The following is a 20,026-nucleotide window of genomic DNA, read 5'->3' as shown; positions in this document are numbered from 1 at the left end:
ACAGGTGGACGACACTCAGTGGAGATGCTTGCTGACAGAGCTTTTCACGCATCTGCACTGGCCCCAGGTGACCAGGATTCTCGGGCTACTGCTGCTTCTTGGCACCAAGCCTCTGTGCACCCTGCTCCTTGCCTCTGTGGTGGGGCAGCCTGTTGTGCCTGCTTCCTGCCCTGTGAACAGCAGGCCCATGCTTCCTGGAGCCAAGGAAGACTTCGGGGTTTCCCTGTGAAAGGCCCCATCTCCCCAAGCCTGGCATCCTCTCTGAGGCTTTGGAGAGCCCGGGAGAGATGGCACATTGTCCAAGCACACAGAGGTCGTGTGCTGCTTTCAGATGGACAGGTCTCAGTTATTTTCTGTGAAACACAAAGATGCGGTATGCTCACTATAAAAGGCCCAAGCAATATGCAAGCGCAGAAAATTGAAAGTGTGTCACAACAAAATTCCCATTGAGCCTAATTCCCAGATAATCGTTAATGACAATTTGGTGCACATGCTTTTTCCAGCCTCAAGCAAATGTAAATTCCTATCAGTGGAGTTTCTTCAACTCGCCTTTTCAAAACCTAATGAATCATAACCACCAAAACAGGTCACAGCACATAAACCTATCTCATTCATTCCGACTGACCTAACCAATTCTAGAGCATGTGGTTGCAGTAAACAAGCTGGCTCCTGTGCCTCACACAGACCCTACTAGTCTTTTGAAAAATTAAGATGCATTTTAATATTAAAAATTAAAATATTAACACCCACACCTTGTAAGGAAAAAAAAATAAGAGGATGGAGAAGAAAGCACCTCATCTCCTTAAGGCAGGCCTGGGGGCACCCCCATCCCCCGCCATGCTGCTGAGGCTGGCCAAGGGTCCCTGGTAGGGCGGGGGCAAGCTCAGCCCTTCTCTTCAATAGCAGGCAACAGCAAGGCACACACAGACCCATGTCCTCTTGGACAGGCCCCTTCAGGATGAAGGCTGCAGACAGGGCCACCCAGGTGTGTAGCGAGTACCAAAAAAAGAAGCCTGAGCACTGCCCAGGGTGCAGTGTGGACACAGGACGTCTCCAGGAGCATCTGAGGAGCTGACTGCCCCGCCCCATCACCCTGAGCCTGCGCCTGACTGCATTCTGCCCTGAAGGGCTTTGTGTTTGTGTCTTACTCCTCTTCGAAGGCCACAGGGTTCACGTTTTACTCACTTTTTTCTGCTCTACAAGAATTCCACTCCCACTGCTACTGTTACACTCCACGCAGGAGTCCTCCCGTTTGTAAATGACTCATGGGAGATGCGTGCCTCCTGCTGGCTGGGCTGGATTCTCCCATCCCAGGCTCTTCCATCCATGTCCCAGTTAGTTTATCGACCACGATGCTAATGCTAGGTAACCCTGTGCATCATGATTTAGGGGATTTCATTCACTTATTTGTCTATCCATTCTTAAACATTTATTATAAACGGACTGTTTTCCAAGCCCCATGCCCAGTGCTGAACACATGAAATGATTACGTCTTGGGCCCTGCACCCAAGGACCTCACCAAATCTGCCCTCTCCAGAGGGAGTAGTTGAAATTGCAACTTCTGAGCATTGGGCCCTGCTTTCCAGCTTCCTATATGAAACTGGGCTCCCACGAGGGTCCTGCCCATTCTCTGGTGTAGGCAAATCCTGCCGTCAGAGGGAAGGGCGGGGATTTTCTCACTGCTCTAACACTTGCACCAAAAGCAGTGCTGAAACTCGTTGGGCACTCGGTACTCGAGCTCTTGCATCTTCCAGGCTCCTGGTCTGTTCTTTATAAAACTTCGCCGAACATGCCCTGTTAAGTTCCTGCCCCTCATTCACAAGAGAATCCTCTTTACCTGGGAGCCAGCAGAGGAAGCCAGGGATTTCTCTGAGTCCCTGTGAACAGCTGTGCATGGCTTGCCAAATCGTTCACCTTCAGGGTCCAAGGAGGAAAACCCCCACCAGAGCAGCCTTGCTTTTTCTTAATGTCACACAGATGTCCACACTCAAGGATGACTCTAAAGCTGGGAGGACGATGTCCCCTCAGACCCGCCAGCTCCCAGCTGGTGCTTGTGATTTGTGGCCACGGACCTTCTCACATGCTCTGTGGGCAAATGGGCCTGTAGTCTGTTCGGGCTGCGCCTAAATCTGCTCTCCTTGTCTCTGCAGCCTCCATGGGAGTTCGATGGATGATTGGTGTGACGGAAATTGACAAGGGCTCTGCCTACGGCAACTCTGACAGCAAGCAGAAACAGAATGACTGACTCAGGGAGGTGTCACCATCCGAAGGGAACCTTGGGGAACTGGTGGCCTCTGCGTATCCTCCTCAGTGGGACATGGTGACAAAGGCTGGGTGAGCCCTGCTGGGCACGGCGGAAGTCACGGCCTCTCCAGCCAGGGAGTCTGGTCTGAAGGCCGGATGGGGAGGAAGATGTTTTGTAATCTTTTTTCCCCCATGTGCTTTAGTGGGCTTTGGTTTTTTCTTTTTGTGCGAGTGTGTGTGAGAATGGCTGTGTGGTGAGTGTGAACTTTATTCTGTGATCATGGAAAGGGTATTTTAGGCTGCAGGGGAGGGCAGGGCTGGGGACCGAAGGGGACAAGTTCCCCTTTCATCCTTTGGTGCTGAGTTTTCTGTAACCCTTGGTTGCCAGAGATAAAGTGAAAAGTGCTTTAGGTGAGATGACTAAATTATGCCTCAAAAAAAAAAAAAAAAAAAAAAATTAAAGTGCTTGTCTGGGTCATCTGTGGTGTATGTTTACATAGACCGCTGCCCCCTCCATCCTGCCCTTGCCCATGGCTTTGGTGTTTCAGATCCTGCCCACAGGAGGCAGCAGCCGCGGAGGTGTGGGCAGTTGAGAGGGGTGGGCGGCCAGCACAGCTCCTTGTAGGAGACAGGTCCAGGTGCCCATGAGCATTTATGAGGGCAGAGATGGCAAGCACGTGCGTGGAGACCAACCAAGCATGTCCCTGGCACACAGCAAGGGAGAGGCTCGCTAGGTCTCTGCAGTGCAGTCTCCCAGCCTAAGTCTTGAAGATGTGCCCAACTCCCTGAGGAAACTGATCTTGAAATTGAACATAAACGTCATGAACGTATAGCCTGGGCACTCTAGTGATTTGTGAGATGAGCTTGCATCGACTGTTCCTCTCAGCAGTGACAGCCAAAGTCACCCCTAATAAAAGGCAGGTTCACTTTATAAAATGCCTCGCCCCTTCCCAGCATGTAGCGCTTGTCTGCAGCCCTAAAGGAGCCAGGTCCTGCTCTGATCAGGGTCAAATCGGAGCCGACATCCATGTACAAAAATCCCCCAGGCTTCTGCCTTCCTTCCGGGCTCCTGTCCGCTCCCATTTTACTCCATGGAAGAGTTCCGCCGGGAGCATCTCCAGTGGCCTTTGCAGACTGCTGTCAGCCAGCGGGTGCCAAAAATGCAAAAGAAGAAGAAACGAAAAGCAGTGCTATTTTTGCAGAACAATTAAATACTAGCTATTAAGTCATCTTAGGCCAAAACACCAAAGGCACTTGGACCGGTGGGTATTTGGAGCATGAGTTAGGCAGGATACGTCTTTCCCCTGGTGTGCAGCTGCAAGTTGCCGAGAAAAACTGCCTGTGTTGCCGTGGTAACAGGAGAAGGAATGAACTGCTCCATACAAAAACTGGCCAAACATTATAAGGCCTATTCTACGCAGTCATGTTTTTGGCTATTTGCTCATTTAGTCATTAAGTGTTTACCAAGCACAACCAAACTAGATAAGCCAAGGAGTTACGAGACAGCTCTAGAGACGTTCCCTCTGCTTACAGGACAATAATGCATTGTTGATACAAATGAATTTGAATCTGCAGAAGTGAAAAAGAAAACAAATCCTGGCTGACTTGTGGGAAGAGCTGACTGCAGAGCCCAGGGCTTGAGTTAACCAGCTTGCGGCCCTGCAGGCAGGCTTGATGGGAGCGCCCAGCACATCTGCCCATCCCGCACAGGGACATAAAGCACTGTGTGCAGACATCTGTGGGCAAAAGCCCAGGACATGACCTTAGGCAAGAGGGGCCCTTGGAGAAGTGGAGGTGTGCATGGTGCATAGCATTGTGTGTCTGTGAACATGCCCTGGTGGGCCTGTGCCTGGATTATCAGGCCAGTCGCTCGGGGTCCATGATGCTGAACTCTGCAGCTCATTGGCTGTAGGATTTGGGTGAGACACTTTTCCTTGCTGACTTAATTTCCCCGTCTGCAAAATGGGGGTGATGATATCTACCTCTTGGGGTGTGTCAAGGGTAAAAGAGACACACTTTAAGAATCCTAAAGCACTAAGCCAAGGGTGAAAGACAAGAAAGCTGCCTCTATGTTGCTACTTCTCAAAAACGCTCAGAAATTTTCCTGCCGTACTAAAAATGTGTTATTTTTCTCATCGTCATTCTTCCACTCAACACAGAGGTAATCTAAGTTCTCAAAACATAGATCCAGGGGCCCATAGACATTCAGTTTTCTTCTGAGTTGGCTCTGGTATCACACAAAACACAAGCAAGCAAACAGGCTGCCTGCTAGGGCCTTGGGTGCCAGGCTGGAGGAATGCAGGCAGAATTCTCTTAGGAAATAACTAAGCACTAAGTTCTGAATTGCCTTAGAGCCGAAAGAGAATGTGGCGTGCTGGGGAGGGATCTGGACCTCTTTCTCATCAGTCATTTGACCTGTCCACGAAGAACCATGTTGTTATGTGGCCTGGGAACCTGGTTTCCTTCCACCCTGCACCCTTAATGACACAGACAACCACGGGTACTCCTGGACAGAAGCTCATCACTCCTCCTCTGGTATCTTCACCCATGTTCAGGTCACACAGAGGTCACCATCTCCTCAGCAGAGAACTGCTTTGGTCCCCAGGGTGTTAGTTTTTCTACGAGGTGAAAACCCATGGAGCTTAAGCCATCTTTTTGTCCCCTAAGTAGAGCTCCACAGACTAACAGCTACACTTCCTGTCTTTTCCACCTTTCCATCTCATTCTGGCTTAAAGCTTATCGCACTACTGAGAGCCTGTTCTGTAATTCAAGGTGGCAGAAAAAAATACGAACCTTGAGTGAAATCTGGAGAGCGATGCAGGGTCATCCTCAGACATGAAGGGCCATATCCTAGGCAACTCCTGCAGCTTATAGAGGCAGGGAATTTAATGGACTTCTTCCAGGAAACGCAGCCCTCGGGGACTCTATTAAAAGACACCAACCATTCGGAAGATGCAGCTTGAGGCCTGGGGGACTGGACTGATTCTGCCACTATAAAGTGAACATGATTAATCGGGAGGAAGAAGTAAGGCACTCTGTGAGTTAGTCTTCCACCCTGTTGACTTTGACAGAGAGAAAACCAACTTTTTTCATATGATCACACAGTAGTACTGGAGTATTTCTTGACTGCTGTATTCCCTAAACAAATGCATGCAAAGCCTTGTAAAAGTAGCTGATGATTAAAAAAAAGTTAAAACATTAGGGTTTTTCTAATATATCCATATGTGGGACAGTGATTTAAATGTCATCAATTGTCCAGTCAAAACTTGTAATAGTTGATGTGAAAGACACAAAGACGGCCCCACTGGAGTGGAGGAATGGTCTGGCTGGTCCCCAAGCAAAACAGAATGGGCTTCGCATAGGCTTTAGAACTTATTCATAAATATTGACCAAAGTGTGACGAAAGGTATCCAGTGAAGATTCTCTAGGGTCCCTACTCCTGCTCAAAACAAGAGATTTAATCCAGCTTTCTCTAAAGCAATGGTCCAGACTTTTCACATACTTACTAGGTTAAAGAGAAAATAAAAACAAATACTTTGGTTTGCACGTCTCTTGAGGGGCCCTAGGCTGTATGGAGGAATATTTAGAGGAATATTTGTGACCTGCCATTTGTGTTTAAAAGAACATGAAAGCAAGACAGGCCCTAACCAGCCTGTGTCTGTAGCTGACCAGGAGGCCACTGCTTCCTTCTCCCAGAGCTTCAAGGAAAGCCCCCCCAAAATGCAACTCTCCAAGGTCCTGTGGAGTAGTCCCCTCAAAATGCCTCCATCACACCTGTGTCTTACGATGCCTTAATTGACGTAGCTCCTAAGTGATGTTTACAGAGAAGGAAATACTAAGCAAGCCCACGCGCAACACGCTCACAGTGTGCTAGCTTTGCCATGCTTTCTGACTCCGCCATGCTTTCTGACTCTTCTGGTCCTAGTCACACCTCAGCGCAGGGGGCAGAAGCGGCCGAGCTATGCCGACAGGTGCTGCTGAGAGCGAGCAGCCATTCAGCCGAGAAGGCGTTTCTCGGTGAGGGCACGTGAGCTGGCATTCCAGGCTGCTGAGTGCTGCATCTGCAGGTGCACTGCGTTGCTCCACGGAGTGTTCAGAAGAGACCAGCATCTTGAATTTCAGGCTCTGGGCTCATTCTTTGCCTCTGCCAAGGGACCATTAAGGGGCTTCAAGCCAGCTGCTGAAATTCCCGCTTTTCCGGATTTTTCCCCATCTATATAAGGATATGGTAGCTGTGTGGACAAGAAATTGGTTGCATCTCAGAAGGGTGTTTCCCTACAAATATCTTCAGGAATTTAACTGAAAACAATTTTTAGATTTTTTTTTTTTTTTGGCCAGTATGAATGAAGCTGAAGTCACATCCTGAATGTGCATGCTAGACAAAGGGTAAGCAAGCAGTCTTTACAAACACCAATCCCTCCGCACTCCAAAACCGGAGTCCATAATGAAGGCCCAGGGCGCAGTCATCACGGAATCCCCTAAGCCAGCACGGGGCCTGACGCCTCTCTAGGCATTAGCATATCCCAGCACTGGAATTCACATCCTCGGCGTCCCTGCCTCCTGCATCCAGGGCTTCGGTTGAGCGTTTCCGGAGTGTCGAGTACATTTAAACATAAACCAAATACTCCAGGGTTTTGACCTGTCACAATGGCTTTTGAAAACAACAGACGTACAACTTGAGAGAAGGACTTGATGGACTTCTTAGGTCGAGGACTAAGGACACATTGCTGTTCCTCTTGGTCCAGGACATTCAATACCATTCACAACATTCGTCACCAACTGGCATAGTATCGATCACGGCATTCAACTGTTTGAAATTACTGCTATTTTGGTCAAAAACTAAGAAATCAGAAATTACACAGTGTGTCTCCTCATTGGAGTCCCATCCCTGAGCACAGGGATGGGTTCCTGAGCTCATGGCCCCGCCCTGCGCCCCAGCAGGGACCTCCGTGAACAGTGACTGCACGAAGCGGGCACTTACTAGAGGCCTGAGTAATGGAATGTCAATTCGCTTCTGCTTCCCTTTTCTAAAAAGGAACCACCTTTCTTAAGAGTTATTAGGCCAAAATAAACTTGAGTACTTTGCACAGTCAATACTTTGAAGTTTCAGAGTTACCAGTGAAATAGCAAAGCTGTTCTCTGGGAAAGGACATCCAGGTTCCCACCCAGGGCTTCCTCAGCTCCTGCAGCCTCATCCTAGTTTAATATGAAGGTTGTGAATGGGTTAAAAAGCAGTTCTTAAGCACCTACTTAGATCCTTTTTCAGTATCTGGAAAGAGCACCCAGGGCTGTGTTAGTAAAGCTTTTCACTGGGTAAGAGTCATACAATTTTTACATTTAATTTTTTGTTTTTTAAACAAGGCAGTCTTGTTTTACATGTTGGAATGACTAGATATTTTTGACATTTCTGGCACCTCTGGTTCTGTTGAATTTTAAGGGAGGTGAGTGGTACGTCCACAAAGTTAAGATTGCTGCATAACAATTCCTTTGCATTTCCAAAATAAATTATACAAATGTCCCTTTTCCTTTTCTATTCCATAGTACTAGTTTTAGCCAGATCTTTGCCAAACATTCTAGGAAATTCAGAAGAGTCATCCATGGAATTTCGGAATGCCATTCTCTCTGTATCTTTGCAGATGATGAGGAAGGAAAGTTGATGAACTAGTACAGGATGGCTCAGACTTGTAAAGTGTCTAAGTCACAACGCTGCAGAGCCAGCTTCCGGGTAACAATGGCATGGCTTGGGCTGAGCCAAGGCTACAACTGGAGCTTCCTTACTCGCATCTGAGGCAAATACCAGCAAGGCTGGCCCAGGCTGCCCACAGTCAACAAATGTTCACGGGAGACGGAGCAGCCGCTCTTTTGCTTGTTCTGTCAAGGAAAGAGATCTAACCATGGGCAAGACACACATGGTTCAGCTCAGGGAAGAAGTTGCTCTAAGTGAACAATGAATTCTTACCTCTCAGCCTGTATCAGTTGTCCCCAGGGTTCATGATTATTGTGAACCACTAAGGGATGATCTTTGAGGAAACAGACCTGGAGGGAGGCAATTTAAGGAGAGAAAGTGAGTGGCTTTTACAGACTGCTTTGCAGCCACGTTCAGGAACAGATCATTAAATGGATGACTTTTAGGTACATAAAAGCAAGCAGCAGTGGCTAGGAGAGAGCAAAGATGCCCTAAGAATGACATCAGACTGACCAAATGTGCCTTTTCAAATAAGTTATGAGAACGAATGAATTGGAATTATAGCAAGGTATTGGACAGAACCATGCTAGTCTTTGAGAGAATGTGTGGATTTGGTGGATGTTTGGATTGAATGAATGGTAACTTTTTAATGTGAAACAGAGAACTGATAATATGGGCTGTCATGTCAACCTAGGGTACTGTCGCTCTGTCATGTGTAGCAATCTTTCCAAATTTCTGTTGGTGGGTTGAACAAAGATAAAACTAAGAAAGTATGTGTGGATACCACTAGACAGCACAGCTTATTGGATTGGATGAAATAAAATTGGCTGAAACTTTAACTTGGAAAAATGCACATCTCTACACTGCCTCACCCAGTATCTTCAGGGAAAGTGGGACGGCCCTGCAGTGGACCCCTGCTACCTCCCTTGCCTGGTCTGGGTTATTCTAGCCCTTTGCACCAGGGTGCCCCCCTGCCCCCCACCTCTTCCAGCTTTACCATGATGCCATGCTCTCCCCGCCCCTCTCCCCAGGCTTCACTCTTTCTCCCTCCTTATGACTGCATTCCCCAGAGCCTTTCCCTGAACTTCCCTCTCTAGGCCAATCCCCCATCATCTCTCACCAGGGTGAGAGAAAAGGGCTGGGGGTGGGGGCATGTCTCACATTTAACTACCTATTCAAGGTCTGTCTGTCTCCCTGATTACAGACTATATAGTCCATGAAGGCAGGGATGTCTGTTTCGTTGCATTAGGATTAGTATAAATCCACGGCACAGAATGCAGTGCTCTTGCTGTCGGAACACCTACAGTAAGAGTCGGTTCTGACATTCTCTAAAAAGGTATTGACAAACTGAAGCGAGGCCGGGGAAAGCCAAGGCAGTTTTAGGAAACTATTACAGAAGGAACTTGGGAAGCAGAGATGAATGACTTACAGTCAGGGGAGACAGCAATATTCAAATACGTACAGGAATAGTCAAGTATAGAGAGCACGCATAAGCAATATGATGAGGTTGATTTCAGCCCAAAACAAAAAAAAAAAATTTACAGTAATTAACTCTGAAGTGGAAGCACGGGCAATCGAGGGAGATTATGAGTAAAGAATAAAATGCAATAGAAACAGTAGACCCTGGACTTGTGTGACAAAGGAACCCCATCGACTTTGAGGAGGAGAGATGACATGAGAATGCATGGTGGGTAGAAAACCACTGAAGTTGCACATGTGTCTACAGTAAGTCACTCTGCAACAGGAATGATTCCAACGGACTAAGAACAAACCACCTAATGATATATGAAAAGAACTGTGCTCCTATGGCTGACAACAGCTGTCTGAAGAAGAGAAAAAGTGACTTGACAAAATGCCAGAACACTGGAGCCGGGTACCAGAGGACTCGCCTCAGAGTGGAAAGCCTGTGACCCTTCTGCTAATTCGGGGGAGGCTGGGAATGCGCGAGGCTATTAGGTTACAGGGATGGGTGATGATAAACATTTCAAGTGGTACAAGTCATGGGAATTTCCATCACAACGTTAAATCAGTGACTCGCCATGACCTCAGACACCACACTAACAAGTTACCTGCTTCGGCACATGGCCAATAACAAATTGATCCCTTCCGGGAAAATATGCTGATCTTCCTTTTAACAGGAAAAAAAAGAGCAAGCTTCAAAGGACAGACTCATACTCCCATAGGTAGAAATACAGTCTTCAACAGCAAGCTGAAACTCCTCTTGGCCATTTTGGACTTTTGTGAAAGCTTTTAACACCTAAACAGAGTCTGTAAACATACAGGAATGTCCATGGATCTTAATGGCTGCTGTGCCCTGGGAGATGACACCTCATTTCCGGTGTCACAACACAACATGCCTTTGAAAGTCCTGCTTTAGAGCTGCCTTCAGTATCCTGTATAAGCCCAGGAAACCAGTCTTGTTATCTCACAGCGACCACACCTGAGCAGAGTATATTCCACCTTTTTACTGCACTACAGAAAACGAGGTAGCATTACACATCCAGCTCCCAGAGGGGATTGCTTCTGAAAGAGGATACTCTTTTATATAAACTCTGCTAGACTAAGAAGAATATACTGTTGCTTAATTTTGTTTAGTGTTCTAGAGCGGGGGTTAGCTGATTCTGGCTACAGCCCACCCTGGCCTGCAGCTTGCTTTGTAAATAAAGTTTTGCTGGGCACAGCCACTTCTATTCACCTGCACATGACCTATGGCTGCTTCTGTGCCACAACAGCAGAGCTGAGTTGTTGTGACCAAGACTGTATGGACCACAAGACCAAAAATATTCACTCTGTGGCCCTTTCCTGGAAAGGGCCGCCAACCCTGCGCTAAGGAATATAATCCCAGCAGGCTGAGGCTGATATGTAGAAGGGGGGAAAAAAAGCTACTCCTTGATTTTATATTATTACTTTTTTTTTTTCATATTGAGAACCCACCTTTAGAATGTGTTTCAGATGTAAGCTCTATTTACAAACTATTTTAAAAAATGGTCTGAAAGATTATTTTTACCATCATTTTTGTCTTGACCACATTCTGTCTCAAGAAACTTTTAAAAAGATGAATAAATTAAACCCAAAGCATGCAGAAGGAAGGAAAGAATAAAGATGAGTATGGAAAATAAAAAGGGAAACCAGCAAAACGAGAGTATTAATGAAATCAGAAGTTGATTCTTTGAAAAGGCTAACAAAATTGAATATTAGCCAAGAAAAAGAGAAAACACAAATAAAAGCTGACATCACTACCAGCCTTATAAAAATTAGAAGTATTATTAGGGAATACCATGAACAACTGTATGTCATGGTCAGCTAAATTAGACAACTCAGCTAAAATGGACAAATTCCTACAGACTTAAATTACTGAAACTAACTAGAGGAGAAAGAGTCTGGAGAGGGCAAAGGGCAGATGAGAGGCAGGACTAACGTGCAGCTCCCATTTGGATGGACAGAGCAGTGTGTGGAGACCCACATCATCAACTTTTGCTCCAAGAACTACACGTGCCAGGAAAGCGAAGAGAATCCACAGACCCTCTGAAGGAGATGGATTGCCACTGCAGGCTCTGTGGGCGGCGGCAGAACTGTCAGTGCTAGCTTTCTTAGCGGGGAGCCTTGTAGCCTGGGGCAAGTTCTCAGCAGGTTCACTGGCTGCCTGGAAGTAAACTCCCTGCTTTTGTTGGGGACATGGTGGGAATGATACCAGCCTTCTGGGAGCTGGGTGAGGCCTGTGACTGCCGGCTTTCCCCCGCTTCCTGGGTGACCTGAGTGACACAGCAGAGGCAGCCACAATCCCCCTTGGAACATAACTTCATTGGCCTGGGAACCATACCCCCATCCCCCACAGCAGCCACATCAAGTCCTGCCCAAGGAGAGGCTGAGCTCAGACCCGCTTAACCCTGCCTCCATCTGATGATCTTTCTCTACCTGCCCTGGTAGCTGAAGACAAAGAACATAATGTCCTGGGAGCTCTAAGGCCCTGCCCACTGCCTCATCTGCCCCATACCACCACAGCTGACACGCTTTTCATCTGCCCTGTACCACCACAGCTGACACGCTTTTGAAAGCACCACCTCCTGACTGGAGGCCAACCAACACAAAACCAGCTCACTTAACAAAAATAAAACCAAGGACCCTCACAGAGCCCACTTCATCTCCCTGCTGCCTCCACCAGAGCAGGTGCTGGTATCCATGGCTGAGAGACATGAAGACAGATTACATCACAAGAATCTTTGCAGACACTCCCCAGGACCAGCCCAGAGCCTGGGAGCTCCACCAGACGGCTAGATCCAGAAGAGAAATAACAATCACTGCAGTTCAACCCTCAGGAAGCACCATTCCTCGGGGAAAGGGGAGACCACTGCATCAAGGGAGCACCCCGTGGGACAAAGGAATCTGAACAGCAGTGCTTGAGTCCTACATCTTCCCTCTGACATAGTCTATTCAATTGAGAAGGAACTAGAAAAACAATTCTGGTAATATGACAAAACAAGGTTCTTTAACACCCTCAAAAGATCACACAAGCTCACTAGCAATGAATCCAAATCAAGATAAAATCTCTGAATTGCCAGAAAAAATTTCAGAAAGTCAACTATTAAATCAAGGAGGAACCAGAGAAAGGTGAAGTCCAACTTAAAGAAATAAAATGATATAGGATATGAATGGAAAAATCTCCAGTGAAGTAGCCTAAATAAAAAACAATCACAACTTCTGGAAATAAAGGACACACTTAGAGAATTGCAAAATGCACTGGAAAGTATCAACAATAGAACTGAACAAGCAGAAGAAAGAATATCAGAGCTTGAAGACAAGGCTTTCCAATTAACCCAGTCTGACAAAGACAAAGAAAAAGAAAGAATTAAAAACAATGAACAAAGCCCAAAGCCTCCAAGAAGTTTGGGATTATGTTAAACGATCAAACCTAAGAATAACTGGTGTTCCTAAAGAAGAAATCTAAAAGTTTGAAAAACATATTTGAGGGAATAATCAAGGAAAACTTCTGGCCTTCTAGATCTAGACATCCCAAATAAAAGCTCAGAGAACACCTAGGAAATTTATCTGAAGATCATTGCCTAGAACATGATCATCCGTTAATGTCAAGATGGAAAGGAGAAAGACTCTTACCCAAGCTGTGAGGCAAAAGCATCAGTGTACAAGCAAAAGCCTATCAGATTAACAACGTTGTTCTTTTTGGTGGAGTGCTTGCTGTCACCAGGCTGGAGTGCAGTGGCGGATCTCTCAGCTCACTGCAAACTCTCCTCTCCAGGTTCACACCATTCCTCCTGCCTCCAGCCTCCCAGTAGCTTCAGGACTACAGGCACCCGCCACGCCGTGACTGATTTTTGTATTTTTAGTAGAGATGGTTTTCACCTATGTTAACCAGGATGGTCGATCTCCTGACCTAAGTGATCGCCCGTCTCGGCCTCCAAAGATGCTGGGATTACAAACTTGAGCCACGTTGCTGACCTAACATGATTTCTCAGCAGAAACCCTACAAGCTAGATAGGACTGGGGTATTATCTGTAGCCTCCTTAAACAAAACAATTATCAGCCAAGAATTTTGTATCCAACAAAACTAAGCATCATGTATGAAGGAAAGATACAGTCTTTTTCAGACAAACAAATGCTGAGAGAATTTGCCACTACCAAGCCAGTATTACAGGAACTGCTAAAAGGAGCTCTAAATCTTGAAACAAATCCTGGAAACACATCAAAACAGAACCTCTTTAAAGCAGGAATCTCACAGGACCTATAAAACAATGAAAAAAAAAGGTATTCAGGCAACAAATAGCACAGTGAATAGAACAGTACCTCTAAGGTCACTATTAACATTTAATGTAAATGGCCTAAATGCTCCAGTAAGATACATAATGGCAGAATGGCTAAAAATTCACCAAGCAAGGTTCTGCTGTCTTCAAGAGACCCACCTCACACATAAAGACTCATATAAACTTAAGGTAAAGGGGTGAAAAAAGACATTCCATGAAAATGGACACCAAAAGCAAGTAGGAGCAGCTATTCTTATATCAGACAAAACAAACTTTAAAGCAACAGCAGTTAAAAAAGACAAAGAGACAGGAGGCTGAGGCAGGAGAATAGCTTGAACCTGGGAGGCAGAGGCTGCAGTGAGCTGAGATCACACCACTGCACTCCAGCCTGGGCAACAAGAGTGAAACTCTGTCTCAAAAAGAAAAAAAAAAAAAAGGGACAAAAAAGGACAAAGAGGGACATTATATAATGATAAAAGGACTAAACCAACAGGAAAATATCACAACTCTAAATATATATGCACCTAACACTGGAGCTCCCAAATTTATAAAACAATTACTATTAGACCTAAGAAATGAGAGAGACAGCAACACAATACTAGGGGGAACTTCGATACCCCACTGATAGTACTAGACAGGTCATCAAGACAGAAAGTCAACAAACAATGGACTTAAACTATACCCTAGTACAAATGGACTTCACAGTTATTTACAGAATATTCTACATACCCAACAACTGCTCTATTCAATCAGCACATGGAACATTCTCCAAGACAGACTACATGATAGGCCATAAAACAAGTCTCAAAAAATTTAAGAAAATCAAAATAATAGCAAGTACTCTCTCAGACCGCAGTGGAATAAAATTGGAAATCAACTCAAAAAGGAACCCTCAAAAACATGCAAATACATTGAAATTAAATAACCTGCTCCTGAATGATCACTGGGTCAACAATGAAATCAAGACAGAAATTTAAAAATTCTCTGAACTGAACAATAATAACGACACAACCTATCAAAACCGAAAAGGTGGTGCTAAGAGAAAAGTCCATAGCATTAAATACCTACATCAAGAAGTCTGAAAGAGCACAAACAGAAAAGCTAAGGTCAGACCTCAAGGAGCTGGAGAAACAAGAACAAACCAAACCCAAACACAGTAGAAGAAAAGAAATGACCAAGATCAGAGCAAAAGTAAACCAAATTGAAACAAACAAAAAAATACAAAAGATAAATGAAATAAAAAGCTAGTTTTTGAAAAGGCAAATAAAATTGATAGACCAATTGCAAAACTAAGGAAAATAGGAAAAGAGAAGATCCAAATAAGCTCAATTAGAAATGAAATGGGAGATATTACAACTGATACCACAGAAATACAAAAGATCATTCAAGGCTACTATGAACACCTTTATGCACATAAACTAGAAAAATCTAGAGATGGATAAATTCCTGGAAATCTACAACTCTCCTAGATTAAATCAGGAGAAATAGAAACTCTGAACAGACTAATAACAAGCAGTGAGACTGAAATAGTAATAAAAAAATTGTCAATACAAAAAAAGTCCAGCTCCAGACAGATACACAGCTGAATTCTTTCAGACATTCAAAAAAGAATTGGTACCAATGCTATCGACACTATTCCAAAAGACAGAAAAAGAGGGAATCCTCCCTAAATCATTCTATGAAGCCAGTATCACCCTAATACCAAAAGCAGGAAAGGACATAACAAAAAAAAAAAAACAAAAAAAAACTAGACACCAATATATCCCTGATGAACACAGATGCAAAAATGCTTAACAAAAAACAAGCTAACTGAATTAAACATGAATCTTTATTAAAAAGATAATCCACCATGATCAAGTGGGTTTCATGCAAGAAAGCAGGGATGGTTTAACATCCACAAGCCAATAAATGTGATACACCACATAAACAGAATTAAAAACAAAAACCACATGATCATCTCAATAGAAAAAGTGTTTGACAAAATGCAGCATCCCTTTATGATTAAAACTCTCAGCAAAATTGGCATAGAAGGGACATACCTTGAGGTAATAAAAGCTACCTATGACAAACCCACAGCCAACATTATACTGAAGGGAGAAAAGCTGAAGGCATTCCCCTAAGAACTGGAATAAGACAAGGATGCCCACTTTCACCACTTCTGTTCAATATAGTACTGAAGTTCTAGCCAGAGCAATCAGAAAAGAGAAAGATATAAAGGGCATCCAAGTTGGTAAAGAGGAAATCAAATTCTTGCTGTTTGCTTTATGATGAAGGTATACTTAGAAAACCCCAAAGACTCCTCCAAAAAGCTCCTAGAACTGGTACATGAATTCAGCAATGTTTCCAGATACAAAATTAATGTACACAAATCAGTAGCCCTACTATACACCAACAGCGACCAAGCTGAGAATCAAATCAAGAACTCAACCTCTTTACAATAGCTGCAAAAAACAAAAACAAACACAAACAAAAATACCCACTGAACCGAGGAGGTGAAAGGCCTCTAAAAGGAAAAGTACAAGACACTGCTGAAAGCAATCGCAGATGGCACCAACAACTGGAAACAAACCCCCGGCTCATGGAGAGGCAGAATCAATATTGTGAAAATGACTATACTGCCCAAAGCAATTTACAAATTCAATGCAATTCACATCAAAATACCACCATCATTCTTCACAGAACTAGAAAAAAAAATCCTAAAATTCATATGGAACCAAGAAAGAGTCTGTATAGCCAAGGCGAGACTAAGCAAAAAGAACAAATCTGGAGGCATTACATTACCTGACTTTAAAATGTAAGGCCATAGCCACCAAAACATTATGGTACTACTGGTATAAAAACAGGCATACAGACCAATGGAACAGAATAGAGAACCCAGAAATAAAGCCAAACACTTAGTTACAGTCAACTGATCTTTGACAAAGCAAACAGAAATATAAAGTGGGGAAAGGATACCCTATTCAATAAATCCTGCTGGGATAATTGGCAAGGCACATGTAGAAGAATGAGACTGAATCCTCATCTCTCACCTTATACAAAGATCAACTCAAGGTGGATCAGAGATTTAAATCTAAGACCTGAAACCATAAAAATTCTAGACAGTAACAATGGAAAAACCCTTTGAGACATCGGCTAAGACAAATAACTTTATGACTAAGAACACAAAAGCAAATACAACAAAAACAAAGGTAAACAGATGGGACTTAATCAAACTAAAAAGCTCTACACAGCAAAAGAAATAATCAATAGAGTAAAAAGACAACTCACAGAGTGGGAAAACATCTTTGCAATCTATACATCCGACAAAGGACTAATATCCACAATCTACAAGGAACTCAAACAGATCAGCAAGAAAAAAAAAAACAAAAAAACCAAATCCCATCAAAAAGTGGGCTAAGGACATGAATAGACAATTCTTAAAAGAAGATACACAAATGGCCAACAAACCTACAAAAAAATGCTCAACATCACTAATGATCAGAGAAATGCAAATCAAAATCACAATGAGATACTACCTTACTCCTGCAAGAATGGCAATAAAAAAATTAAAAAAATATAGATGTTGGTGTGGAGGTGGTGAAAAGGTAACATCTTTACACTGTTGGTGGGAATGTAAACTAGAACAACCACTATGGAAAACAGTGTGGAGATTTCTTAAAGAACTAAAAGTAGATCTACCATTGGATCCAGCAGTCCCACTCCTGGGTATCTACCCAGAGGAAAAGCAGTCATTATATGAAAAAGGTACTTGCACATGCATGCTTATAGCAGCACAATTCACAAATGCAAAAATATGGAACCAGCCCAAATGCCCATTAGTCAATGAGTGGATAAAGAAAATGTAGTGTGTATGTATGTATGCATGTATGTGCATGGATACTACTCAGTCATAAAAAGGAATGAAATAACAGCATTTGCAGCAACCTGGATGGAACTGGAGTCCATTATTCTAAGTGAAGTAACTCAGGAGTGGAAAACCAAACATCGTGTGTTCTCACTCTTAAGTGGGAGCTAAGCTATGAGGACGCAAAGGCATAAGAATGATGCAGTGGACTTTGGAGACTCAGGGGAAAGTGTGGGAGTGGGGTGAGGGATAAAATAGTACACACTGGGTACAGTGTACACTGCTCGGGTGATGGGTGTACCAAAATCTCAGAAATCACCACTAAAGAACTTATTCATGTGACCAAACACCACCTGCTCCCCAAAAACCTATTTAAATAATTTTTTTAAAAAGCTGCACACACGCATACACGGAAATAAAGTCCAAATAGACCTGCAAGAAGCAAAAAGCTGGATTAGTAACTTAAAATATTCCCCAAAAGAGAACTCACTCATGCCTAGCTGGTTTCACTACTGAATTCTATCAAACATGTAAAGCAATTTGGTTAAAAATACACACACACACACACAACCAATCCTTCACAATCTCTGAGAAAACAAGAGGGAAATTTCCAAACTCACTCTATAAGGCCAGCATTATCCTGAAAACGACATCAAAAGAAATAAAACTACAAGAGCAATATCCTTCATATAACATGGAAGCAAAGGTCCTCAACAAAATAACTGCAAATGAATGCAGCAACACATAAAAAGGAATACACCCAATGATCAACTAGGACTTATCCCAGGAATATAAGATTGAGTTAACACCCCCAAATCAATTAATGTAATATACTATATTACAATACAGTGAAGTACAAAACCATACAATCATCTCAATAAACAGCATCTGACAAAATAAAACACCCATTCATGATAAAAACTCTCTCCACAAACCAGAAATAAAAGGGAACTTCCTCCAATGGAAAAAGGGCATTAATGAAAAACCTGTAACACCATACTTAATGGTGAAAGAATGAGTAATTTCCAGCTAAGATAAAAATGTCAAAAATATGACAAGAATGTCCATTCTCATCACCACTATTCAACACTGTACTGGAAGGTCTAGCCAGTGCAATTAAGGAAGAAAAAGAAATGAAAGGTACCTAGAGTGTAAAGGAAGAAGTAAAACTGTTTTTATTCATGGAAAACATTATTTTATTTGTAGAAAATCCTATGCAGCCTATAAAAACAATAGAACTATAAACTGAATTCAGCATAGGATGAGAGATAAACATAAAAATCAATTGTGTGTGTGTGTGTGTGTGTGTGTATATATATGCACTCTGTGTGTGTGTGTGTGTATATGGGGGGGCAATGAACAATCTGGAAATGAAATTATTATTTTCACCCATAGTAGCAATAAAAAGAATACTTAGGAATAAACTTAACAAGTTCAAGAGGTATACGACAAAAATCACAAAGCAGTGCTGAAGAAATACCTAAATAAATAGAGATATATCCTGTGTTAAGATTGAAAGACTTAAAATTAAGAAAACAATACTCCTCAAGTTGTTCTACAGTTCTATGTAAGCCCAATCCAAATCACAGGTGGTTTTGTTTTGCTTTTATGTAGAAATTAACAAAATGATCCTAAAATTCATATGGAAATGCAAATTACCCCAATAGCCAAAATGATCCTGGAAAAGAAGAACAAAATTGGAGGATGCACACTTCCCATTTTTAAAACTAAACACAAAGTTATAGTAACCAAGACAGTATGGCATAAGATGGTGTGGCATAAGATAAACATAGAGATTAATGGAATATAATTGGAAGTGCAGAAATAAGCCTTTTCATTTATGGTCAACTGATTTTCAACAAGGATGCCAAAAAAATAACCTTTTCAACAAATGATATTGGGCCAAATAAATATCCACATGCAGAAGAATGAATGTGGACCCTTATGTGATATCATACACAAAAATTAACTAAAGACAGGCCTAATGTAAGTGCTAAAACTCTAAAACTCTTAGAAGAAAACATAGATGTAAATCTTTGTGACCTTGGGTCAGGCAATGGTTTCTTAGATATGATATCGAGAGCACAAGCAACAAAGACCAAGTTGATAAACTGGACTTCAAAAAAAATTTTTTAAATACTACTTTTTCAAAAGACATTGTTAAAACAAAATGAAAAGACAAGCCACAGACTGGGGTGGGGGGAGGGAAAAACATTTGCAAATCATATGTCCCATAAGGACCTATATCCGGAACATATCAAACAATTATTACAAACCAATAATATGATGAATAACCCAAATTTAAAATGATTTGAATAGATGTTTCACCAAAGAAGATATCCAACAAGCACATGAAAAAACGTTCACTATCATTAGGGAAATGCAAATCAAAACAGGATACCTCTTCACATTAACTAGAATGGACATTATCCAAAAAAAAAAAAAAAAAGCATTATGGAGAAGCTGGAACCCTCATACATTGCGAGTCAGAGGGTA

The 20,026-nt window shown here is 43.0% G+C and overlaps 1 protein-coding gene across 2 annotated transcripts in view; it reads left to right on the top strand.

The window, feature by feature from the left end:
* Positions 1–8,769, top strand: part of AGPAT4 (1-acylglycerol-3-phosphate O-acyltransferase 4) — a 139,797-nt gene extending 131,028 nt beyond the window's left edge. For both annotated transcript variants that reach the window (XM_003898375.4, XM_017958448.3), the window contains exon 9: positions 2,151–8,769. In XM_003898375.4, the coding sequence (XP_003898424.1) occupies positions 2,151–2,245 (95 nt within the window). In that variant the 3' untranslated portion in view covers positions 2,246–8,769. The remainder of the gene's footprint in view (positions 1–2,150) is intronic.
* Positions 8,770–20,026: the final 11,257 nt, after the last annotated feature.

The sequence above is a fragment of the Papio anubis genome, chromosome 6 (assembly GCF_008728515.1).
Source record: "Papio anubis isolate 15944 chromosome 6, Panubis1.0, whole genome shotgun sequence".
Lineage (NCBI taxonomy): Eukaryota > Metazoa > Chordata > Mammalia > Primates > Cercopithecidae > Papio > Papio anubis.
Note: the sequence above shows the minus strand (reverse complement) of the source record. Positions and strands in the feature narration are given on the sequence as shown.